Below are 26,446 nucleotides of genomic sequence, written 5' to 3' on the forward strand. Positions count from 1 at the left end.
AAGGTGGCACACAGGAAGCAGCGCTCGACGTTGGACATCTCGCTGCCAGATCACGAACACGCTCGGCGCTTGTGCTCTCCCTGCCCCCTCCGGCTCCCTCCCGCGTCGCTGACCCACGCTCTCCTGGAACGGCTTCCAAAGGAATTCTTTGAACAGAAACAGATACAAGCAACAGGACTAAAAATAGCCAAGCAAGAGCACAGACATTTGTTACGTTCTCACATGCTCAACTGCATCAAAAAAAAGGGCACCTAGTTAACTCACACTAGGAGGAACAAAGTAAAAAGTGCCACCATAAAAAAAGTTTTGGAGGGGAGGATTAATTCAGACTTGCAACACTCATCAGATCACATTACAACACTCACAACAAAAAACAAAGGTTAAATTACAAGCCACAAGTGATATAACAGCAAATGCACTAAGTAATTAGTAAGACTGTATCTATAAAATGTGCTAAAAACCTCATGATATCAGATTTTTGATTCTAGCTTCAGAGTTTTGGTAGCAACACCAAAGAGCTCAGGTATCATTCCCGCACCTGTACAGAGCCCTACTCCTTGAACTAGATACTGAGGGAAGACAACCAGTACTGATCACTGCTTGTGATATGCTCACATATTCAGAAAACCAAAGAAAACCAGGAGCCTTGCTGAAAAAACTCTTTTAAACAAAGCAAGATATTATAGAACATCCTTCTATAATTTTCCCCCAGATTATGATCTTTCTCAAGGTTCATCTTAGGCAAGAGAAGAATCCACCAAAATAAAAACCTAATTTTTTTGCAGTGACACATACAACTCTGAATATAAAGTTCCAGAAGGAGGAAAAGAAACACGTTTCTAAGGCAGTATTAAAGGTTTCCTTCCTTCACAATCTTATGCTTTTACTGTGCATAAAATCTCGATGAAAATTCACAGCCATTTGGGTCAGTTTAGCTTTCCAAAGTGAAACATTGCGAGAAGCTGAGTCCTTTTTCAAACTTACTGTCAGGTGCTTAGAGACAAGCAGCCACAGAAACAACACTAAAGCCACAAGAGACCATTTTTCTCTGCCAACTCTGGATTGCTCCTTCTACGGTCACGACTGTTGTTAGCATTTTGTCTAGCTTTAAACAAGGTGGGGTTTATTAGTTTCCTTTGATACTAATCCTCATTTTGACCTGCTTCAGTCAGAAAACTTGGTTTTACCCCAAGCTTTCCCACCTGATTTTAAGCATTATTTTCCTCATGATCACAACTTCTCAACTTGGTGTCACGTGTAAATTCACCTACTCTTGTTCCATCATTCTAGAAGTTTACGTGAGGTCAGGTCTATCTGATCTGCACCAAAAGGATACCAAACTATCCAAAGACATGAAGGATTAACAATCTTTACAAGTTGAAACGTACAACATGCTAGAAAGGAGCAGGCAATTAAAGAGACCTCCACCCAGAATTCAAATCTAAAAGCAGGAATAAAGTCATCCAGGCTGTTCTTGTGTGTTTAATATTAAAAAAGCAAAATGAAATTCATCTCCCACTTCTTAGTTAGTTTCTTCACCTTTTTAAAGAAGATACCAAAGAGACAAGCTGCTCACACATGATGTCAAATTGCCCAAAGTTTTATTGCACTTAATTCAGTATTTATTTTCTCTCCAACATAAGTGGGGGGGAACTACCCATAGGCGTCTTCTAAGACCCACAGTCACTGTTCCAGGCCCCCATCTTCACCTTTTTCTGCAAGTCTGGACTGACTTAAATGTCGTTTGGTTGCCACACATTTTCTATCTCCAGTAGGAGGTTCTCACTCTCCTCTACCACTTCTTTCCAAGCCAGACTAGCTTATAATAAAATTGAAGAAAAGTGCAAAGAATCATTTTTTTTTTAAAGTTTGCAAATTCTGAATGAGCATATAAAGTTTTTCTTCAAAACTTCTTTCCTATTATAGACCATTAAGAAATTCCTCTTCACAGAAATTTATTCACTTACTTTCTTAAAGCTTACATTCCCTTTTGAACATATTTTTGTATTCTGCTGGGTTATTCATTATTATGCTGTACTAACCTAGCAGCCCCTGATTCCACAGAGGTATGCCAGGTTTATATACTGTGCAAGGCAATATTAAAATGACTAAGAAGAAAACCTGTTTTCTGAAACATCCCAAGAAGATATCAATCACCTGTCTATTTTACCATCAGTCTAAAAGACCAAGTACTCTGCTGCAAGATGAAGTTACTCACTTTTGAAAGAAAAGGGACTTGCACTCTTCACATCTTAAGTTTCTGAAACAGTTAGCTTATTTATATTAATTGCAGCACCTCACCCTCAGTACACATGTGAATTCCGAGACTGCACCTGGAATACACATTTTGCTAACTGCAATGTTCAACTCTAGCAACAGCATTAAAATATTACAGGTATCAGCTTTAGAGATCATACTGTACCTACAAAAACTTCACTGAACAAATGGCTTGGTAATGGCAATCTTTAAAACCATTTCAGCAGAAAATGTGTTATAAACATCAATTTTCTCAAGCAAACCAAAAAGCTATATGTACACAGAAGTCAAGCAAAGCATGAGCAAGGGATAAGCAAGATAAAATATTAAAAGTTTTAAAAATTGCATAACAAACTTAAGTAACAGCTTTTTAATCCGAATAATACTTTTCAGTCATTTACAGAATGTTATGTAAAAATTCTACCACAACAGGGGATTGTTAAGCACACTTGCTGTAAAAGCCAAGACGACACCGTAAATAAATTGAGAAACCAACGGCAGGCAAGTTTAAAATGCAGAACAGTATGATGTTTTAAATGTGTTCTCAATTTAACATACAAAGACTGTTTTTCAAGTTCAATGAGTAGTACCAAAACATGGCCTTTGGAAAACTAGTAAGAACAACTTGATTCACTAGAACAAGGTGAAAATAAAAATCATAAAAGGAAAAATGCAACTTGTCATTCTACATGCCTTCTCCGGTAAGAGCAAAAAGTCCAAGACACATACACCATTAGGAGGGCAGCATTCACCCAAAGCTGTAATCAGCAGAAAGTAAACAAAAGGCTGCTCACTGTCTCACCTTCAGGACACAAACTTCTGCAGGGGCTTTGGGTGTTTTTTTTGAAGTGATACAAGCCTCATATAAGAAGATATTGCCCTTTTCATCCCTCCATTTTCCCACATCTAAAATTTAAAAAATTATACTTATCAACCCTGATGCTGTGCTCTAGAACTCTCAGGCAGAAGGTATTAGCGTGACCTTAGTTTTCATATCCCAAAAGAACCTTGCCATGAAGTCTGAGTTTTTGAGATTTGTTGTCATGGAAGTTACTGCGAGATCGCAACTACATCACAGGAATTTCTTTGCAGGATCAAATGCAAGAGATTGATAGAATGGGATAAAACAGCTCTCAATACACTGCATTTAAACATTACTAAGTACACATGCAACTGCTGAGAGCAGCAACTTTAAGGAGTAAAATTTTTACTTCCACTTATTCATGAAAGTCCATTTGAAGAGTTACGAATACATCCAAGAAAAACATTTTGTGCTCTTTTCAGAATTTTTTGCCAGAGGAAGAAGAAAGGGAAGGAAAAAGCATGTTTAAATAGATTATCTCATTCCCAAAGCCAGAGACATAACTTCCCTTAAAACCATTCTAAGTTCTCAGATGTTATAAACACAATGAATAAAACCCAGAAAATTCCCAGAATGCAAAGCACCAAGAGTAAGGCCTTCCATATCAGAGATGATCAGTTAGACTTTAATGTATATTCTAATATGCAATCCCATCTGAGAACAAAAACCTTTGCTCAACTGAATTATCACAATTCCTATCAAATTAAAAAAGGAATAAAACAAAGAACCAAACGCAATGACATTAAGTGAGGAGAAAAACTAGGATTAAACCTGGTGAGTCAAAAAAAAAAAAAAGAAGAAATCAACCTTATACACTAATGTGAATCCACAAAAGGCTGTAATTTTACTTCAGAGACAACTAAAAATAAATAAATGTTTATCTGGAACTCACTTGTCAGTAGAGATTTTAACATGACTGAAATGCAAGTTGTTGTTTAAGAGTTAGAAGTACACTGATGTCAATCTAAGATTCTTACGCTGTAAACAAGTATTTCTTCAGCTGAACTCTTCCAGAGCTCTAGTTAGATATCCAGTTGCTGTAAAAGACTTGAAAGCCTAAGTTCCAGAAATGATAACATTTTGGTTAACCTTGAGACTCTTGGAGCTGTGATGTTTTGGGTTTAAATACAATTGGAAAATATTCAAAGCATCTTCTTTAAGATCAGCTTTTGGGGAGCTTTTTTTTTTTTTTCCCTTTTTAACTGGTCTGAAGCTTAATAAAATCTTAATTTTATATGGTTTTTGGAAAAGTAAATTGAGGGCATCTTTCCACTTCTTTTTTTTTTCTTTTAATTAGAAATTTGGGTCATTTTAAAAATACATACAAATTCTGAAAAAGAGGGGTGGAGGCTAAACACTGCAGGTCAGCATTTCAACAAGCTTTGATATATCCCAGAAGTTGAACTGTTTGGAAGGTCAATTCACAACAAGTCCTGGAAGAGCTAAGCATACCACTTCTTCCAAGCTGGTCTTTAAGATTTCAAGAAAGCAGAGCTTCATACCTCTCTAGCCATAAATATCATGCTAGTATAAAATATGATAGAATCATAATACCCAAACATACATTTGCATAAACCAACCTAGTGTAAAGCTCTATTTTCAGTCTCTTATGTGTTGTCTTCAGCTGAATGCTTTTAGGCTTTAACTATAATAAAATAAGTAGACTTCTGATATACATTTTAGCAAAGTTTAGCACAGTGTTTGAGCTATGCTTATGTGGGTCACTTCACCTGGCAGAGAAATTGAGAAGTCTGAAGTTGAGATTTTTCAGGAAGTGTAAGAGGTGGCAACGGTCTCATTTTATTCAACAGAAGGACTAACTGAATCTCTAAACAGAGCTAACTTTCTCCACCATTAGAGTGCCAGAAGAGATAGCTTATCCCCTTCCCCTTCAACATTTCTCCCTTAAAAAAGAACAAAAAGATTATCTTAAAAAAAACTTCTCAGTATTTCACAGCATGTCCATTCATATATAAACTTCTGGGAAAAAGGGCAACTCATCAATGCTGCACCACACATACCCATAAATGCAGAACAAAAACACATTTATAGGAATACCACGAGAAGTAAGACGCATAACAATCTCGCAACTTTCCAGTTCGCGTTACTGAAGCTCCAGCCGCTACACACTAACTAAGCGACGCTATTTCAAAAGACACCAGTTGCAGTGTCAAACACTTCACTACGCAGATTTAATAGCCAAACGGGATGTGGAGAACAGAGACCCCTTCCTCCTCCACAAGTGTTTCACCAGAGCTCATCGTTCCCGATGTTATTTCATTGCTCAGTTTCAGTGCAGTTCATCAAAGCAGGAATTTTGTTTGTTTGTTTGCGAAGACACACCTAAGGTTCCCCAGCATTAATGACTTGATTTCTGCTGCTATGAGCCAGACTCTGGATAATTTGAACAAACAAATCAAAGTAGCAACCCATCATATCAGTGATCAAGAATACCAAACTCTTCCCCCTTTTTTCGCCCACCCCAAACCTGTCTTGTAACTATCCCCAAGCCACATCCTCCTCCTGCTCCTCCACAGGCAACTCATTCTGTCCCTCTCCCTCTACATACTGCGCTGGGACCTGTCTGTTGAGTCAAGGAGAGAACGTACCATCAAAAGAACATGCTCACAACTGATCCTAACTTTTCTCCAATACCATGGAGCAACTGGAAGGGGAGGAAGAGTTGCATGCCAGCTTTTCAATCAGGGTCTGTCAATAACGGGGACCTATAACCATAAAACTAGTTCCTGGACACCCACCACTCCTTAACAAAGTCCTGGTGCGGAAAATGATGCAGACTTCAGTTGTTAAACTCTTTCATTTGTTGTCTTCCACATTCAGCTCCAATCCCAAACAGCTACTTGTTTTTTGCTAGGTGGAAAAGGATTTAGTTACCACAGTCTGACTCAAATGTTCAAAACCTGCTTGTTCTGGCCTGCAAGGTAAGATGCGTCACTCAATATGTTTTTGTGCTCAATTTTTGCTTAGATATTAAAATCAACTGAAAAGGGATGGTTCTGCGGTTTCTTGCCCTATGTTTTATCATATTTTATAATAGGTAGGTCATTTCATAACTAGTGAAACGCTTAGGATGCCTTCTGTTGATCAGTTATTTTAATGGATTTGTTTATTGAAAAGAAATGCAAAAGTTACACATTTTTGCTTCCCTCTCTCCCATGACTGAAGCACTCAAAAGCACTCCCTAGCAATCAACAGAATCAGCAAGGGAGATAAGTCATATAAATGAGGTAGGTTTCCTAGCAGAAACTAAATCTCACTGATGTTTCATTTCAGAGGACTGTACTAAAAGAGCTGTCCCAGCACTTTTCAGATTCAATATCCCTAACTATGAAGTAATTTTAACCATCTAACTTCATTTTAACCTTTGTCTACAGCTGTGGGCGTCCTGGGGATTTGGGGGAAGAGGGCTGGATTTGCAAGAATAGGAAAAATAGGCTGATGCAGTTCACTTCTAATTTACCAGGACCTGTGTAATTCTGCAAAGTTTTGGCTTTACTCTCATTAAAAGGTACTTTTAAAAATGATTTTGATGCACATAGTTTTATAAAATTAACTGCTCAATATGCAGAAGTACAATAAGAACTCAGCATAACCTCTCCTAAACGCTGTATGTACATTAAACCATCATTTACAATCCACACAATTCCTAGACAGAACATATACAGGACTCAGGCGATTTTATCACTATCAGACAATCAAGTGTTTGACCTGTTTCTTCCCTCACAGAACTGCTGAATTATAGACTTCAGTTCAGCTATAGCCGAGACAGCCAGACAGAAACTACTTCTTATTTGCAAGCACAGAAATTATTTGGATTTGAAATACGCACCTTACTGCATTTTCACAGGACCTTCTCTAAACACATATCCCAAACCCACCCAGTTCTGCACCTATCAAGAGTCATGAATTACTGTTACCACCACCCCTACTAAATTCAATCTTTAACCCTGCTCCTTCTCAAAGACATGTAAGAACGTATGGCCTTGAGTTTGCCTGAAGGACTACAGATTTGACTATGTCAAGTAGCTTAACCTAGAGAACAAAGCTTTTTTTTGGGGGGTGGGGTGTCTCATCAATGTATATAAATACCAGAAGGGAAGATGCATAGACAGAGCCAGGCTCTTTTCAGCGGTGCCCAGTGACAGGACCAGAGGCAATGGACACAACCTGGAACACAGGGGGCTCCGTCTGAACATCAGGAAATGGTTTTTACTGTGAGAGTGACTGAACACTGGCACAGGTTGTGTACTGAGGTGTTGGAGTCTCCATCCTTTGAGTTATTCAAAAGATATCCACACACGGTCCTGGGCAACCTGCTGTAGGTGGCCCTGCTAGAGCAGGGAGAAACAAGATGACCTCCCGAGGTCCCTATCCACTTCAGCCAGTCTGTGATTAAGTGCAGTAAAAAGGGAAGGAAGTCCTATAACAGAAAAACTGTTATCAAAAGTGCCCCACAAGCTTCATTAGGGACAAGTCTTAAGCTTCAGCATTTCTGCTTAGACAGTCACATAAGGAAAAATCAAGTGAATGTCTATCTTCAATTAAATCAGGTAGGGTAAAAGTCACTGGGACATAAAAGTCACAGCAACACACATTACTACACCAACAGATAACATGGTAAACAATGAAAACTGGAGTACAGGTATAAAGTTGCAAGGAGTTTTATACTCGCAGTCATAATAGAGAACTATTCAATAAAGATAATAAGCGTCTTTTCCTAAGACGCAAAGAAAAGTTCCTGGGCTGCTATCTGGACATCAAGAAGCAGCAAAGAAACCCAACAGGTTGAGGATGCGTATCAGAAGCCACAAGGTTTTCTCAAACACTAAAAGAAAACCCCACTTTTGCATACTTGTTAACTTGCCTTCACCAAGCTCATAACACTATTTCAATCTTTCTCTAAACTGAATTTCGAACAGCTACCCCTTGGCAATTACCCCATGTTCAAAACACTCAGAAATTCACTCAGTGGCTAATAAAAGAAAGTGAAGCACAAGACCAGGAAGTGCAGTACTGCTCCCCCTCATCACATTTAGACACCCAAAGTTAACATCAGTAACTTAGGTCCCTCTTATGTCAGTCTCAAAACGGATCACAAGTCAGCGATCTGAGGAACGTGTGACTGAAAGCTGAAATAAAAACCCAGGAAGAGAAGACATCTGTCCCTTGGGGTACAACCCATCAAAAGCATGGACCCAAACTTCTCAAATACAATATATTATGTACAGCCTGACAGCAGAACAGGGTTTGGCACCAGGATTCCTTTCAGATTCATGTTGCTGAACAACATGCAAGTTTGAAAACCAAGGAAGAATGTAAATGCAAAAAGGAAAAAAAAAAAAGAAATCAGCAATAGCCTTCAAATACAGGGAAGCATGGACAATGTGACAATACAAGATATTGGTCAAGTGTTTACCATAAAATAGCCATGATTCAGTTAACATTTAAAACCAAATAGAAATAGGAAACAAAAAAGCTTTCAGAAGCCATATGGTTCATTCTATATTATTGTATCCACCATCCTCAAAACACTTAACAAAACAAATACAGTGGAAAAAAAAATTTCCTTTTCTTTGCTCAAAAGCAATCTCAATATGGTCTCTAAAGCATCATCCTACTTCCAGGAACAGTATTTTAGTCAGAAAAAATACAACTGATATGTTCTAGATGAAACTTATGCCACACACAGTCAAACTGCAAAAAGACTTCCTCTCTCTACAGCTAACCATGAAAAATATTTAGGAATATGACCATAGCTACTGAATTCAAATTTTACACCTTCAACCATAGGGCTGCCTAACAGACTAAGACAGACTTTTTTCCCCTCCTCATTAAACCAGGTTAAAAAAAGTGCAACCTGATGATTCAAATCTGGAGGTTAAGAAAGTATTTGCGTTTTCTTCAATTAACTTTGGATTCAAATACTAAATGATTCTGTAACACAAATTCCATTGAACCTGCATCTTCTGCAGATCTGGAATAAACTGTGTTTCCTGTATGATAAAGGAAAAAAACAAAACCATAAGGTTCACCATAGGTGTACTACTTTGGGCAAACCTTAAGTCTTGAGAAAGATCAAAGCTCTCTCAATATGGGAAACATTTCATTGTTTTTAATGCAAAATGCTACACTTAGCCAGGTTAAGGACTCCTCCAAGCTCATCTGTTGGAAGACTGATTTAAGAAGCTGGGCAGGGAGAGGAAAAAAAGCTTGACAAGTTTACCTTCAAAAGAAGCCACAGTATCTTGCAGTTTTCACAAAGACAGCTAGACAAAAACAAAAGAGACTTTCAAGAGAACAGAGAGTAGAAACAACTCCATCCAAGAGAACTGCGCAAAGTTTTTCACATAACCTATCTTACAAGTTTTACCATCTAGAGAGAACATAAATGAAACAATATGCTCAGTAAAATAGTTATGATGTAGTAAAAGCAAGCTGAGCAAGCCATGAGACCTTAGGCATCAGACTGTATCACCTCTAATCTGTCTTTCGTCACTGTTGACTCTGTGCAGCACTGAGAAGCAGTGAAGGGAAAAGGGCTGGAGGTACCACACCTGTGAAACGGACTGCAGGAGCCCCAGGTGGGCGGGGAGTTCCGACAAACTGCCAGTTTAGATGGCCAAAATTAAAGAGCGTGGACTTTCATGTTAGAGCAAAACGGAGAAACCCTCTGTAAGATTTTTGTAAAATACGAACTCTAAGTAATTGCGAAGGAGCTACTTCATCCTTTCATCCCGGCTCTCACTTTAATGAACATAACCTGTTTAGGGAAGTTATATGAAAAACAGTACAAGTTGAAACTAGGTCTTCTCTGAAAAGCAAAGAGGACGCAATGGGCTACAAGTGAGCAGACTGTACCAGAAAAAAACAAAATTCAACAAAAAGCTCCAGCAGAATAACAACACTGAAGTGGATATTACTTGTATTTCCTCTAGCACCTTCCATTCAATATTTCCAAAATACACAAATACAACACTGAGTTTCTTTAATCTGCCATCTTATAAAGGGGACAAGTCACTTGGCTTCTCTTTTACGAGGCTGCTGCAAACCCAAGCGCAGAACACAGGTCTTCAGAGTGCTGCTTATGTGCTTTAACCAAATAAGAGACAAAGATAAATGAAAAGATTAATGAAAGATATAAAGTTGTATTCCTATTCTTTCATGAAGAACTATTCCAAGTACTGGTACTAAACATTACTGAAATTGCAAGTAAACATTACTATTAATAGTAATACTATCAATACTAATTATTAACAGAGTATTAACAGTCTATGATACATACATTTCTCAAGCACTATTAACCGGCATACTATTCTGCTATGATCAGGATCACTAGGGGGACACCAGCAACAAATACAAAACATACCAAAAAAATGGCATTCTATGAGGAAGGCATCACCTAGAAGTCCATGGAAGAAATATAAAACATCAAAAATCTGCTTCTGAGTTCTAAAACCACAGCTTAAAAATTGGAAGAACAACAACAACAAAAAAAAAAGCTTCTGGTAACAGACAAGATTTTTTTTATTGGGTTTTCCCTTAGCTTCCTTAGATTTTAGTGGCAAGTCTGTAAGTCCAAAGTCCTCTCGAATGGTCAAATTCTTTTGCAAGTCATGGCACCAGGTGCTTTTTGGAGGACTGGCCAAAATAAGTGAAACAGCCTAAATTTCTGAATTTCCATGCCTTTGTTTTTATTACTATAAACACTTTTTTAAATCAATACGCTGATAAAACTGCAAGTAGAACAAAGCAGAGTAGAGCTTGCCCAATTCCCACTCCTCCCTCCCTCCTTTAAGTTACCAAGATTGTTGAGGTTATAAACACAAAAGCTGGCTCATTTTCCAGACTCTGCATCAAAATTGGTTTACACCAGTTAATCCAGTTTCTCCATGTAACCCTCCAGGAGTCCCAAAACACCATTAATGCTGCAAAGTGATTTAGCCTTGCTTGTTTTCAAGTTACCTAGTGTAAGGTTAAAAATAAATTCTTTAAACAAGTTAGGTCAAACCACCACAGAGAGATTGGGCCCAGGTATAAATACTGAGTCAGCCAGGTAGGAATCCAAACCCAGATTCCACTAGACAACGTGATATAACCACGGGAATTGCTAAAAGGGCCTGGTAAATATTAAAAAAGCAAAGGCTTAGAAGGCTGAGTCGCTGCCGTTTGTTGTGAAGGGCTCCGTTTCAATGGCAAGCGCTGCTCCTCCAGGCCTGCACATCCGCCCCCTCCCTTCCCCTCACACACATCCAGCTCCAATTTCTCTCCTTGAAAAAAACAGCTGCTCTCACGCCAGGTCGGCCCCTCCATTTCACCAGCCACCACTGTCCCAGACGCTATCGCCTTGATCTGCTGCTGTACTATAAGCATTCAGCATTTAGTCAAATCGAGATGACTAGGGACCGACTGCTGCTTGGTAGCTAGAGATGAAGCGGGCTGGCCCTGGTGAGCTTCCCCTTACACAGCTCCACACCAAACCCGAAGCTTCTGTTCCACAACACTGCACCTTCCTTGAACACAACCAAGAGGGCTCTGCACGTTCATGCTCCTGATGTTAACACACCTACAAGAGAGAAGCTTCAAACCAGGCTCACCCTGAGCAGCTCCCAGGTGGCATTCAACAGCACTGCAGACATTTCAGCACATATTTTTAAACCTATTTCACATCACAGAGTTCAGATCCTTGCCATCAGGCTCAAAGGTGCACCCGGTCCCTTCCTACCTCCAGTTTCTTGCAAAAGGGTTTCTACCAGTTCACTTTCCAGCTGTAATTTTCTTCACCAACAAGAGCAAACACAAACATAGAAGAGCTTTATTTTTTGTTTTTAAATGCAACATAAGCCAGCCCAATAGCAAAGCCCTGCCCTGACTTCCAGTTCTCAGCAACCATACATAACCAGGGGTGAGGAAGGACTAGGTAGAGGTTAACAGAGAGAACGGTTCATTCATCGCCATGTCCTCAAGTAACCTACTGTTGCTGCCGAGATGTTATTGTCAGTGAATTCTGTGGCTGTGACCGTGACACGGCTGTCCTACCCACCCCCCCACCACCAGCGAGGGAGCATCCGGGAAGGAGATGGGGAAAGACAACATGGAAGTAAAGCCTTACACAAGGCACACATCAATAGTTATTCACCCACTTGTTCCCTTCCCGTGCTACCAGCCCTCCTTTGGCCTGACTGGAGATTAGGAAGGGGCCCAAAGGCACATCCCCCTCCACCAGCCCAGCTTGTCCTCTGAGGGGTCCAGCTGCACCCCCCTTTCCCCAGAGCCAGCAGCACAAACCCGTCAGGAGAGAAACCCCCGGTGTAAGGAGAGAAGAAACAAGGAGAATAGGGTGCAGGACCCCCTCCTCAGAACGGAACAAGGTGGAAAGCTAACCCACCTCTCTCGGCACCCACCGGGGGTCGGGTGGGCTCCCCCTCTCCACACGAGCCCGGGCTGGAGCAGGGCGGGAGCTGCCCGCAACCGCGGCCTACTCAGCGGCCCCTACCCGCGCCTCTAAGGAGGGGGGGCAGGGGGCGGCAATCTAGGGCAGGGCGAAGCTTCCCCCGGGCGGCCGCCAGGAAAAGTAGGGCAGAGCCGCCTCCCCTCACACGCCGCCACCCCCCCTAACCCCTCCGCGGCCGGGAAGGGGCGGCAGGCCCGGCGGGGAGGGGCGATCCCGGCAGACACCCGCCGCCGGACAAAAGCTTCCACCGGGACGGGGAACCGGCCCCGAGACGGGCCCACGGCCCCCCGCCGCCTCCCCGGCGGCGGGGGGCCGTGGGCCCGGCCCGGGGCCTCAGGCCGCTGAGGGAGCAACGGCCGCCCCCGGACCGTTGGGCGGGGGAGGGGCGCGGGGCCTCCCCCGGGCGCGCGGGCCCACCAGCCCCCCCCTCACGGCCGCGCGCGCGCGCGGGGCGGGCGGTGAGGGAGGGGGACGAGCCCCCCCCGCCCCTCCAGCCCCCCCCCCGCTCCCCGCGGGTGCGCGCGGCCCCGGCCCCCCCCGCGCGGTACCTGCCCAATGTGCTCACAAAGCAGCAGCAGCAGCGGCGCCCACCACCGTCACGTGACCGCCCCGCGCCTCGCTCTCCTCCTCCTCCTCCTCCTCCTCCACCCCCCCCCCCTCCCCCTCCTCCCCCTCCTCCTCCACGCGCGCGCAAGGCCGCTCCCCCGCCTTGTGACGTGACGCCGCGCGCTCGCCTGCCGCCCACCCCCCCCCCCCCCCGCGCGCCTCGCCCCTCACACACCGCCAGCGCGCGCCCATCCACCGGCCCTTCCGCCTACCCCGGCACCACGTGAGCAGGGCGGGGGAAGCCGGCCTCTTCCCCCACACGTGACCGCGGCTCCGCCTCTCCAACCCCCCCAAGCGCGCGCGGCGGAAGAGGGCGGTTGGTCCCGCCCATGGCTGCGCTGAGGGAGGCGGCGCGGGGAGCGTCTCCGTGAGGGGCTGCGGGGTCTTCCCGTCCCTGGGGGGCGTCAGCGCTGGCTCGTCGCCGCGGGAGGCCCCGGGGGAAGGCCGCAGCCGCTCCTAGGGTCGCTTCGTGGAGGGTTGACGCGCCGGCGGAGCCCGACCGGGAAGGGCTTCTGCGGTGACAGTCGGCCCCGCCTCGGCGTTCTGTTAGGCGGCGGGGAGGCAGAGGCCTAGCGCCCGCGGGCGCACCACGAGCACTGGCGGGTTGGGTTTAGAAACAGGGTGAACGCTCAGAATCGTGGCTCAATTCCTCTCTCACTGGCCGAAGGAGCGGTTCGAACCAGGAGCTCTGATTTTTCAGGTTTTCTTATTTTAAGGTCGCTTTTATTTTCTGCCCCACAGGGTTTTGGCAGGACTGATTATGAGTGGTTTATGTCACAGATTAAAGCCTATTCAGGTTGCCAGGTTATGTTCATTACATTTGGTGCCTCAGTCTCAGACAGTGTTCAAGCTGAGCTGGCACAGGTTCTGGGCTTTCTAGAGCTCCCTTGTTCCTTTTCTAGTTACTGTTTTCCTGGGGACTTCATCCCAGACCTGTTTGATAGCCCAAACAATCCACATGACTGGAGAATTAAAAGTCTGCTTCACGTTCTCTCTCCAGTTGCCGAGACCATTGCCTGAGCGGTCAGGAAATTGGAACCAATTCTGCATTTAATGTTAACTTCTTTTAAGTGTTGCACTCTTTTGCCAGGCTGGACTCAGGGAGGAACCCCATTGACATGGAGAAATCCTAGGACAAAGGATAGCTGCACCACAGGAGGAAAAGAACAAGGAGAGTATGCTAGGGACTAACGGAGAACAGCAAGGGGGTGGCACAGCAGAGGAATGTCAGAGCACTTGGTGCAGCTTCTTGCAACCCAAACTGAAGGGTGACAGGACAGATGGCAAGAAAGCAAGGTTGCTTGACTCCCCAGGAAGAGGAGTTTCAGGTTGTGAGCCAGGAAAAAAAAGAACTTTTTCCCTTTAGGCTTTTTCCTGCTGTGCATTTTTCCCATTCTGTACAGCAGCTTTGGTTGCCCAAAATGTAGCAGTTGTACCCTTCTGGCACCCCTTCTTTGTAAGGCCTGGCATTTTAAGGCAGGGCTCACTTAGCCTATGTGGAAATTGGTCCCTGCTCAGCGCTCTACTGAGCAGGCAGGGTTGGTGAAGGTGGTGAAGATAGCAGACTCTTTGTTCAGCTCCTGGTGCCTCCACTGATATGTCCCATGGTTTTTGACCTTTTCTGTGGTCTTACTTCCCTTACTGCTGTTTGTTCATCCTCTGTCCCTTGACCCCGTACTCTCCCTGTAAGTAGATAGGGCATCAAATCTCATTTTACCCTAAGCAATATCTGAAAATTAATCAGTGTTTTTCATACCTCTGCCACCTAGGCAGAGTAGACAGATTTAAGCGGTCTGCGTCCTGGACTGACCTTGATATTTATTACAGAGATGGCCTGGAGCTACGACAGTTCCTACTGCTCGGAAGCAGCAAGACCTCCCTATTCCCATCTTTTCCCAATAAGATAGAGGGTTCTTTAGAGCTAAATTGAAATTCAGACCAAACAGTGCACAGGTAGTGTTGCTTTTCTTGAGGCAGCCGTTGATACTTTGTTTTCTTACTATTGGGGGGAGGGAATTAATTATAGCTCTAAACAAAGTTTCACAAGCTTTGTGACAAACATGTCTGCGGCTCCATAATCTGTGCAGATTTAATCAGTATTATTAGCATTCTTTCATCATGACTTGGCAATCCTTTGCTAATGAAGATGGATATTTGATGTGCAGCATGCAACAACAAAGGCTGAGAGCTCTTGGGATGCTGTAGTCAGATGGTGTGGTGCCAGCTGGAGTGCGTCTCCGAATATCGCACAGAATCCAGCCCAGAAGCATTTGGAATAGGAGAAAATTAAACAAGGATACCAGGGCAAGAGCATTGTAGACTCCTCTCTGCTGTACATGGAGTAAATATAGATGAGAAACTGGCATATTCCACTGCCAAAGCTTCCAGAGGAGAGCTAAAGGAATAAACTGATGGAGGCTCAGGGACACAGACCCTGGCTCCAAGTACTCAGTACATCAGGCATGAAGAGGAGACCCTGTACTAAACACAGTGAAGGTTGGACCAGGCCTGGCAGGCAAATTCTACCTACTGCCTGTGCCAGGACTTTATCTGCTGTTAGAAGGATTTGCTACCTTTTCAGTTTTCCAACTACTAAAGAATAATCCAGGGCAGGTGCAAATCCTGCCAGACTGTATGTTTAAGTTTACTTCAGGATTGCTTTTCCCAGTCACCTACTGCAGATTTCTTAAATAGCCTGCAGTCCATGTACCACAGGCTGGAAACCACGGTTCTGGTGCTTTGGCATTCTACTTGCCAGTCACATTTGGGAGTGGGGGGAAGCCATTTGTGTTAAGAATATCATCCTGTTCCTGGTTCAGAAGTCTGCTCTACTTTGGTGTTACCATCTATTCTTCACAGGTTCGGGCAGCAGCGTATCATCCCTCCTCTTGCTAACACTCTCTTCTACTTTCCAGACTACCAACCCTTGCCCCTCAGACTCATTGGACAATTAATCCAACTAAGCTGAAGTTCAGAGCAGTTTTTCACTATTTAGTCTGAAATTTGTATTTTCTTTGTGCCTGTTTTTTCCCCCAGTTACATCACTTGGTCTCATAAAAATACTGCTCTTCTCTGTAAACTGTTCTTACAGCCTTAACCCATGACACCTGCATCACTAGCACTACCTTTCTCCAAAACATACTCCAGTAGCCTCAGAGAGACGACGTGATCCAGTCGTACCCAGACTCTAAGGGAGAGGCTCCACACGAAGAAACCAAGCTTGACTTTCAGGTTTGAGTTGAGTTTGCAGGGAATTAGGAATTCTCTCTAGTTATGGTGGAACAATTGAAAATCTTGGATGCAAAGTGGGGTTGTCTCAAGAGATGTTTCCCTTGGGCATACCAGGGGTTGCTGCTGCATTTAGACTTGGGGTGAAACTTGTAAAAATGCTGTCTAGAAATGGGGTCCAATGCGTTACATTGTGTTAATATGCTAAAGCAAGGCTTCAGCAACATTTGCACTTGAAAGGGTTGCCATTTCAAGTGGAAGCAAGCCCTGCTGGTATAGATGCCATTCATTGATTCACGGCATTGAAAGCAGGAAAGGTAATGATAGCATTGTGTCTAGCCTTCATACAGCCCAGGCCATTAAAATTCCTAACATCCACGGGCTGCATTAGTCTCTTGTCTCAGCATCATCCTGGGAATTCGTGTTGGACTGCTTGATCATCCTTCAGAGTCAGTGCGTGCCTGGAGACAGACCCTGCTCTGTAGGTGCCCCCTGCAGCCTTTGGTCCAAGTTTTCTCACCTTGTAATTTGGCTGTATGAAAAAGGTGATGTATTTTCGTGTAACCAGAATCTGAAATTGCTCTGTACAACCACCTTAACCCCATTGTTATTTTCCATTCCTCCACCCTTTTTCACAAAACATTTTCTCTGCAGATACTTTGTACTTATTTCCAGATTGCTGAGACAGTTCAACACATCTGAGCCTGATACTGATCCTGCAGAACCTCGCTATAAAGACCTGTTTTGGGGAGTATGTTGGCAGTTGTTAATGTGTGTAGTGTGTGCTCTGCTAATGGTGAGTGCTGAGTTTGTTCTGTTGTACTCCCCGATTTAATTCTGTGATGTGCCCACTGTTACCTTTATTGGCCAAACAATCTTTAAGAATTAAATAGACTTTCGTTAAACAGACTTATTTTCCACACAACGCTGTTGCCTGGCATTAACTATGTATCTGACCTTGAATTCTCTATTAATCAAGTCCCTTATCAGTTTTCCATTATTTTGCCTGTGGCATCAAGGAAAGTAGTCCGCAGGTATCTGGTCACCCCTCTGTGCCCTGCTCAAACAGTGGCATGCTTCCAGCCTCTTAGAATTTCCAAAGATTAAAATTATCTCTATGAAGCCCGAAGTTTCCCTGGCCAGGTCTTAAACAACTTGGGGCAGGGGTGTTGGACTAGATGATCGTTAAAGGTCCCTTCCAACGCACTCGTCCCTTCTGACCCAAACCATTCTATGCTTCTATGAACTCTGGGGTGTAGACACCTCAGGGCTGGTGATAGAAAACCATTTCTGACTGTCAAATGTTACTTCACACTAGTCAGTCCATAAGCTAACAACCAGCTATGCATCCTGCTTCTTAGTGGAACAAGGAGCAGGTATTTTTGGAACATTTCTTCTATAATCGTCTGTTAGTGCTTTTAAAACTGTCTACAAGTGTGACAATACGATTGCTGGGAACTGTTCTTTACGAGACTGAAAGTTCTCGGAAGCAAAAAAATTCTTTTGCTGGTATAGCTTATACCAGCTTACACCAGAAGAAATGTAGAGGAATTTGTTTTATCTGTTCCTTTTCTAATTTAAGTTACAGGCAACTCAGAGTTTATCAACCAAAGACACCAGTTGTTTACATGCAGAGCTAGTTCTGGGATGGCTGATTACCTCAGCTGCAGTGTCCTGTAAATGCAAAGCAGTTACTGGGCCGCATCGACATCCTCATGCCCTGCTAGAGACTTAAACATCCTTGCACCATGTTGCACAGTGCCTCTTGCAGTGCTTACAGAGCATCTGCCTTTATCAGCTGGATTTTAATTGGCCTAGTGGAATCTCAATGCTCCCTTACGCCATATAATGTAAATGTTCCTGTAATTGATGGGTAATAAAACTCATGGTGTTGTAAAGTGGAAGCTGGATGTTGCACCATTTGCCGTTTTCCCCCAGACTTCGTCTTAGGATAAATTACAAGCACTTTTATCCTGTGATATATTTTAGGAGAATGTTTTGAATAGCATGTCCAAGGATATTTGCCAACTCTGGTTAAATGTCAGTCATCTGCTTTAAATTATAAAAGCGCCGTTTGTAGATGCAGCAACTGGCAATGGCAGGAACAAATCGGTGAGCTTGAGAGACCTTGGGGAACTACAGGCTGGACAGCTTCCCCTCAGTCCCTGTAAAGGTGATAGAGCAAATAGTACTGAAAGCCATTTCCAAACATATTGAGGACAAGAAGGTGATTGGGAGTAGTCAGCACGGATTTACACTGGGGAAGTCATGTCTGACCAACCTCATCACCTTCTGCGATGAAATGACTGCCATGGTAGATGAGGGGAGAGGAGGGGATGTTGTTCACTTTGACTTCAGCAAGGCTTTCAACAGTGTTTCCTGTAACAGCCTCGTAGACAAATTGATGAAGTACGGACTGAAAACTGGCTGAACTGCTGGGTTCAAGGGGCTGTGATCAGTGGCACAACGTGCAGCTGGAGACCAGTCACTAGTGGTGTACGCTAGGTCCTGGGGCCAGTGCTGTTGAATATCTTCGTTAATGACTTGGACAGTGGGGCGGAGTGCTGCCTCAGAAAGTTCACAGATGACACAAAACCGGGAGGAGTAGCTGATGCACCAGATGGTTGTGGTGCCATTCAGAGGGACCTCAACATTCTGGAGAAATGGGCCAACAGGAATCTCATGAAGTTCAACAAAGGGAAATGTGAAGTTACGCACCTGGGAAGGAATAACCCCATATGCCAGTGTGGGCTGGGGTCAACCATCTGCAAAGCAGCTTGGCAGAGAAGGACCTGGAAGTCCTGGTGGACAAGTGGAACACGAGCCAGCCATGTGCCCTTGTAGCAAAGTCAAAACCTGTTTATACAGGTAAAAAGCTAAAGTTGGCTTCCTGCAATTAACGGGAAAGATGGTCCTATAAATGCACATGACAAGTCATCATTACTCCTAGTGTTTCTTTCCTGGAAGAAGAAAAAAGTCTCTATGGTTTTATCAGAGAGCAAGATCAGAAGTCGTTATCGTGTAATAGCCCTCTACTGGCACCCTCGCTGGCCCAACTGCTGCGTGGTGTCCAGCAGCCCTCAGCAGCAGGAAGCAGGCTGCCACCACAGCATGTGAGGAAATGGATCGTGCTTTCCCAGGTATTTTTCTTTATGCTGACCAACCATTCCTCACCCTTTTGGCTCAGAGACCTCTTTTAGGGCTCATATACATGGAGAAATTAGTCAGTATTGCTCCCTAGGTGAATACTTACCTAGAGTACAGCAGCTATATGGGGAGGCGTTTTACAGCAACAGTGCCGGTCTGTTGCCCAAAGGCAACCTTAAATCTAGTCACATCCTTTCCAGTTGTCTAGAATCTGTGAAATTTCTATTGTAAATGAGCCTGTGTGCTTAACATTCAACATGCACCAGGCACTGCAGTGGGTCTGTGGAGAGAGGAAACCCCTGGAACAGGAAAACTTTTGACAACACAGGAAAAAAACACAGGCACCGATTACAGGGGCTACAAATCTTTCTGCTGGGACTTCAGCATCCCTGGAACATGACCCTCACTCTAAGTCTTTGGCACCAACAGTCCAAGCAACTGTCCAGCTGACCTTCTGACCACAGCTCTGCACTTAAGGCCTTACCTCTCTTAGCTTGTGGTACACCTTAATGAAGAGGGAAAGGTAAGACCCTCCGTGCAGGGTGATACTTTGGAGCAGCTGATCAGTAGCTTCCAAATGCTGTGTTGGCTGTGTGGTCCCTTGAACCTTGCAGGGGGCTGAAGCCATCCTGTCATTTGTTCTTTGAGATGAGGAGGCTTAGGGGGGACTGAGGAAGTTGGGAGACAAAGCACAGAAGTTCTTGTTTTCTAATACACTGTGAACTTTCTCACTTTCAATCTGACAGAATGGGCTGCCCTTCCCCAAGGAACAGTTCAAGCACCTTTACTGGACCTTGAAAGCACCTTACACTGGGAAAGACTATCCAGAATCTCCATTCAGCAGCAGACAGGATGAGAACAGCTATGGCGAGGAAGAACTAACAGAACCGGTGTGAAACTATTCCCACAGTGCTGTCTTGGTTTGGCTTCCTTGTTCTGCAGCAGCGGTGCCACCAGCTGGCAAGAGCCGAGATCCCAAGTCACAAAGATCAGAAACAAAATACACCCAAGAAGGGAAGTGATGACAGCCAAGCAAACCTGCAGCAGCTGGGCTGGGAGTTAGAGGCAGGCAGCAGATTGAGTGTTGAAAGGGATAATGTGCACTACCGCTGTGTTTGTAGTGTACAGTAAAAGCACAGTCGATAGCAGCGTAGACCTGCTGCAGGCTCCAGGCCAAGGAGTGCAACAGATCTCATCTTGGTTCCATAGCCAGAAATGACGATGGCCACACAGGCACATGCCAAGCATAGCCAGTGAGAAAGCGCCGAGGGAACCTGGACTATTCAGTATAAGGAGTGAAGACCGTGGCCATGAAGCAGTTAAAAAAAATCCCTTCCAACAAAAAGAGATGAGCTGCCCCACAGAAGGGAACAAACTGCTTCATCTGCACAGTGAATGGGAAAGCAAGGGGACCTGCAAGACAGGCGATGGGACAAAATAGGTGAATGCTAGAATTATTTGCTGGGGGAGGATTTGGACTCTTTAGTGCTGAGATTTAAGCTGGACACACATCTAGGAGGAGCTGGATGTGTACTGATTGTCCTGGTACTTCCTGAGGTGCTCAGCCATCCCCAATCCTTTCTGGTCCTGCACGTCAGCTGACACGTCCCACGCCATCTGAATGCTGTATTCAATGGAGCATCTGATGCAGCCGAGGAGTTAGTGACTATCATTGCCAGAGCCCTTTCTGTAGCTTAAAGTAACTGTCCCTTCACCCTCTTCTCGCTTTCTTATGAGGCTTAGTGGTAGAAACAAAAGAATTACCCTGGCAGGGGACCTGTTCTGTGTTAAGGAGGAGCAGCAGCAAGCGTGACCATCTAGGAATAGAGCACAGCTCATGAGCAGTTCAGCTCCAGCTTCCACACTGAGGGGTTGGCACAAGCTCGTCCAAATCCATGGCTGCGACAGGAGGCAAGCCAGGAGCCACAGGTTGTAGTGCTACTGATGCCTTCTAGCTTCATCCCACCACACATCTAACCCATCATCTCCTGCATGTCTCCAGGGCTAGGGATATTTTTTTTCCTTTGCATCTCTCGGCTCTCAAACAGTTTTGGTATAAGGCTCAGTAGGATGACAGTATAGTATTCACATGCCTTTTAGACGCTCCTCTTCCTCTTTTGGCATCCACAAGCATCAGTAATGCCTACTGCAGTACTACAGGGAGCGGAGATGGTGCAGCTGGAGACATGGTCTCCCATAGCTTGCATACAAAGCTGCATGACCATCATGCAAACTAGCACCTCAGGGTGAGGCCCAGTGTGAAGATGGGAATGCAGGAGCTGCTTTTAGGCACGTGATTTTAACCTCCAACATAAAGCTTAGATCTCTTAAGGACATTCCTCCTTTCCAAAAAATAACCTTCCCAATTCTATGTGGGGAAGCGGAGACAGGGAAATAGGACAGCTGGGCAGAGGCCTGACTCTCCTGGGCAATGAAAGTATGGTGGAAGATCTAATGCTACAGATGCAGTTTTGGTAAGTAAGGTCTTCCTGAAACCCTTAGTCCTATACCTGTCTACCTATAGGTATCTGTACTGTCCAAAACTTCTAAGGGGTGTTTCCTTCTTAGAAAAATAAAGTGGTTGAAAGGAAACTCTTGCCTCAGACAAATGAGGTACCAGAAGAAAAGAACAGGAAGGAGATGCTTTGAAGAGTGTAATAGTCCCAACTCTGCCATTAGATACATTTCCTATGGAAGCAAGGAGTGTTACTGCAGCTGTACAGGGAACAGGACTAATGTTTAAGCTATGAAAAACAGGAATAAGCTGAGAACCTGCCCTTGGGATAATCAATCCACTCACTGGTGAAGGAAAAACAGTTCACTTTCTTTCCTTTGAATCAGTCATGTCAACACAGAGGCTGGACTGTTACAGGGAGAAACCCAAGCCCACTTGCTCTCAAACTGCCCTGGATTTACTTGCAGTGGGATTGATCAGCAAGTAAAGGAAACCATCGGCCAAGCCAACGCACTATACAAATACATTTTATTTAGAGATACCCATAATAAGATGCACAAATACTTTTTGTTCACCAATTTTCAGATCACACAACTTCAAGTAGTGGAAAAAAAACAAACTGCAGTTAATTACAATTATCTATATAACAGGGCAGTAGTAAAAGATCCATTTGTCAGACTACAGCATGGTTAATGATACTCAGGTGAGTATGTACAGATCTAGGTATTTAAAAAGTGCATGGGTCATTGCCACATACACTAACATGCTTTTTCAAAGAGCAACATCTTTCTGGCATGTGAACACAGTAACCCGGTTAATGCAAGATGGAAAATTAGGCTCTTAATTTGATCTGGAAATGTGTCTATTAACAGTTTTCCTCCAAATGGCAAATTAAGAGTTATTTGTGACTGACACATGGAAAGCAATCTGTAAAAATCACTGTTACATTGTCCATGTAGTCAAGCAACACACAGATGACCTAAAATGATCAGTTCCAGCCTACACCTTCATAGCTCTTCTACCACAGTCGTCTTCAGAAGAGTCCAGAGTACTTATCACATTTAGCAAGCTGGCAGAAGAGCTGTAATCCGAGATCCAAGCTCTTGCACCCACACCGAGTTCTTCCCCAAGAGAAATCTCAATCCTCAAATTTCAAAACCCCCATCTTCCACCTGCAAGCATGTCAACTGGATCACGTATTGCTGGGTTTACTTTTAAATTCCCATCTAAATGGAGGGAAAGGTAGGAAGTGGTGCTGATCTGAGAGAGTAGCTGCATTGGTTTAAAGTTGCATTTAAAACACATGGAACCTGGACTCTTCTCTCCAGTGTCTCTCTCAAACCAAGTAAGTTCAGCAGGTTCCACTGCTCAATGCAATTCCTGTTTTGCTTTTAAATAGGAATAGTGCTGTATGGTGCTTGGGAAAGACCAGCAAGGGCTGTTGTATGGATGATTACACATAAGAGCAAGAAACACATTATATCAGTCTTCAGTTAAACTTTTTCCATTGCAAACAGAGAAAGACAGAGACTGACTTTTGCATTATAGTTGAGAGGCACATTTTGCATTGATGAACAGAAAACCCCAGTTTACATTGCAACTTTCTGTGGATTAGAATGCAGACAAACCTCCTGTTAAAGCAATTTTTAAAAAAGAAACGAAAAAACTCAGTTACTGTTCTTCTATTTAAAATTCTTAAACTGCTCCCTCACCTATTCTACCCAGAGATACCTTTCCACTTGTGTGTATGCAGTTGCTTTTCCTCCCTAAAACTTGTTTGTGTAAGAGATCCTTGTTTCTGTGCACTTTGGAAGTAGACAAATAATTCTGATGCCTCACAGGGTGGGCCCCTGTACCATGTTCAGGAGAGCCGAGAAAGTCAGTAGGATTTTGTACATATGCAGTGAACCCCAGAATAAACACCACGAAAAATAAAAGCCACCAAATTGAAATAGCCAGCAGTACAGGAATCGACTCCTTCACGGAGCAGGAATGAGTTTGGAGCAAAGCCCTTCGGACTGAAAGGGGAATACCAGTCCAGGGAGATATCCCCGGCTGAATCTCATGAATAGGGAGACTGCGAGCAAGGTCCCAATTCAGCAGGCTACTGCCTAAGCCAGTAAACTCCAGTAAGGCTTAAACAGGTGCCCCTGGGCTTTGCAGAACTGGTACCTGAACTGGTAAGCCGATAGAGGACAGGGAACTTGCTCGAGTCCCGAGGGGTAGAGGGTGGCAAGATGGGAGCGAGGCCGGGACGAGAGGCTGAGAATGAAGACACAGCACTTTGAAGAGTGACAGAGCCCGTTAGAAGTTACTTATCCAAATGGTCCCACAATCAGACCTGCACTGTGAGAGAAGCCCAGAGCAGCCAACTGAAGCTGTCAATCCCAGCTGCCCTGTTACACCCCTGCACATGCAGCTCGTGCTGGTTCAACAACCAGCCAGGTGGAGGGAGCTACAGACAAGGCCCTTTCACGCCATCATCCCGGCAGGAAGCACATGAAGGTGGCTGGTGGCAGCTGTAAAGCACACTAGTCATCGTCAATCACAAAACCAGAGACAAGTGCATTGGTAATCTTGAGTGATGAGGGGGAGAGTGAGTGACCACTGAGGAAACTGGTTCTTCCCCATGACATCTTCACAGCTCATCTTAAGAGGGATGACCAAGAGTTTCGCAAGCTGTGAGAGCAACTAATCTGCAGTCGCATAAGCATAAGGCATGATGGAGCAAACCCTCAAGGCTTCCATTGCTCAAACGCTCCATTATCAGCTCATCTCCGAGCGTAGTCAGCCTTTGGCATTACTGCTGGCCAAAGCTCATAATAACTTCTGCCTTTTGAGCACAGGGTTAGAGTCTAGCTCAGAGCACTACTATAGCACAGTTTTTTCATAATCCACCAAATATGCAAAAGAGAAAAAAAAAATCTGTGGAGAAAGCCTTTAAATGGGATCAAGTCAGCCGAAAGTCAGTGATGCACCCTCCTGTTTTTGCCCCTCAATTAAATCTTTAGTTATGACGTTGAGTAGCAGCCAAAGACGCCAGTTCTCTGGTTGACTAAACCACCACTGATCAGTTTAACAAACACTGGGTGCAGACGCAGGGCACCTCCACTTCCTGATCCGCGGACATCCACTGTACAACACAGATGCGAGAGAATTTCAGCCTCTGTAGACTGTGCAGGAGTGGAGTCTCCACTTCCGAGGCAGCCAGCCAGCCACTGAAGTTTATGGTAAAAGCACAGAGTGATCTTTCTACAGTGGGCTACAGGGTTTTTTTTATTACGACTCGATATTTTTCAGACTAGGCAAGCAGCTTTGAACTGATTGTTAAAGGTGAACTAGGAAGAAACGGGAGGAGAGGAAGGTGCTAAAGATTACAAGACAAAGTTAAACAAGTTTGTTCTACTCTGAAGAGTGACTGTGATAAAAACAGGACCTTACTGAATTTGAAGAAACTCTGAAGTTAGCAAGAACTAAAAAGAGAACTCCAGATTAAGTCTGCACTGGGCTACAGAGAGAACAGATACAGTTAGTACAGGAAATACACATACATTAGAGCTCCTTGACCATGTATTAATGTCAATACACTGATGACTAATCATGCTGATTCTAAAAATAAGGTACCCTCCTGGATCAACAGAATGCAGTACTGTACATCAGTTAATGATGGGTATGCATGCCCATTGAAGGCCACAGCAAGTGAAGAAATGTTCTGTTTCCATGCTCTTATGATCAAATTAACCTTACAGCTGGGAAGGGACATCTTGTATCAATTACACCATTCTCTGCTATCTGTGAAACTCAGGCCAAATTCCAGATGTCAGTTTGAGTTTAACCAAGATATCCTTTGTCAATTCAGAAAACAAAGCCAAACGTGTAATGTCTTTGTATTGGGGGGGAGGGAAATCACTTTTCAGAGAGGAGAAACAATTTACAAGGTAACTCTGAACACTGAGCCCCATGTGCAGGCAGGCTAGTTTCACATACTATCTGCAATTCCTCACTGTTCCATTTGCAAGCTGCATCAATAATTTCAAACAGTTTTACCTTACAGTTAAAAATGTGCACTGTAACATTTGAAGACAGCTGTTACTACTTCACTTGTCAGCTTCTGTGATAGTTCAGGATCCAGTGCTCTTTCTGACACAGCTCATAACAGAAACAGCAAGCTGAGAAAGGCTCTGTTAAATGGGTGGAATTGCAAGAGTTGTTAAACGTCAGACCCTGGATTCAGAACAAAAGCCAGCAAGTATCAGCAAGTTCTTTTTTTTTTTCTTCCCCCCCACCCCAGCTTTGGATCTTATTACATATATTTGGAAAAAAACATTAAAAACAGTTCAGTGTAGGACATCCTACCCTCAGGCAACAAGTTGTGATCACCGCACATTCTAAAATACCTTGTGTAGTTTGTGCATCATAT

General features: G+C 44.0%; 2 protein-coding genes and 1 long non-coding RNA gene across 17 annotated transcripts in view; 1 reads left to right on the forward strand and 2 right to left on the reverse strand.

Moving 5' to 3' along the window:
- The window catches only part of LOC142074711 (ubiquitin-associated protein 2-like), a 181,320-nt gene extending 167,870 nt beyond the window's left edge, over positions 1-13,450 (reverse strand). For 3 of the 12 annotated variants that reach the window (XM_075135532.1, XM_075135531.1, XM_075135526.1), the window contains exon 1: positions 13,409-13,450. The gene's annotated coding sequence lies outside the window, so the exon portion shown is untranslated. Of the gene's footprint in view, positions 1-12,524; positions 12,547-13,138; positions 13,216-13,371 lie in introns of those variants that run through there. The other 9 variants (XM_075135535.1, XM_075135530.1, XM_075135525.1 and 6 more) reach the window with 8 other exon arrangements.
- A 68-nt stretch (positions 13,451-13,518) lies between these two features.
- LOC142074757 (uncharacterized) lies at positions 13,519-21,182 on the forward strand. 3 transcript variants are annotated; one of them, XR_012670698.1, is made up of 3 exons: positions 13,519-13,896; positions 16,288-17,220; positions 20,318-21,182. It is a non-coding gene; the product is annotated as an uncharacterized LOC142074757 (long non-coding RNA). The 3 variants fall into 3 exon arrangements; XR_012670697.1 differs by lacking the exon at positions 20,318-21,182 and adding an exon at positions 18,007-18,328; XR_012670696.1 differs by lacking the exon at positions 20,318-21,182 and having other exon boundaries at positions 16,288-16,969; positions 17,100-17,763.
- Positions 21,183-22,537: 1,355 nt separating this feature from the next.
- LOC142074758 (DDB1- and CUL4-associated factor 12) overlaps positions 22,538-26,446 on the reverse strand; it is a 31,983-nt gene continuing 28,074 nt past the window's right edge. The window contains exon 9 of one of the 2 annotated variants that reach the window (XM_075135628.1): positions 22,538-23,630. In XM_075135628.1, the coding sequence (XP_074991729.1) occupies positions 23,616-23,630 (15 nt within the window). In that variant the 3' untranslated portion in view covers positions 22,538-23,615. Of the gene's footprint in view, positions 23,631-23,914; positions 26,208-26,446 lie in introns of those variants that run through there. The other variant, XM_075135626.1, reaches the window with a different exon arrangement.

The sequence above is a fragment of the Calonectris borealis genome, chromosome W (assembly GCF_964195595.1).
Source record: "Calonectris borealis chromosome W, bCalBor7.hap1.2, whole genome shotgun sequence".
NCBI lineage: Eukaryota > Metazoa > Chordata > Aves > Procellariiformes > Procellariidae > Calonectris > Calonectris borealis.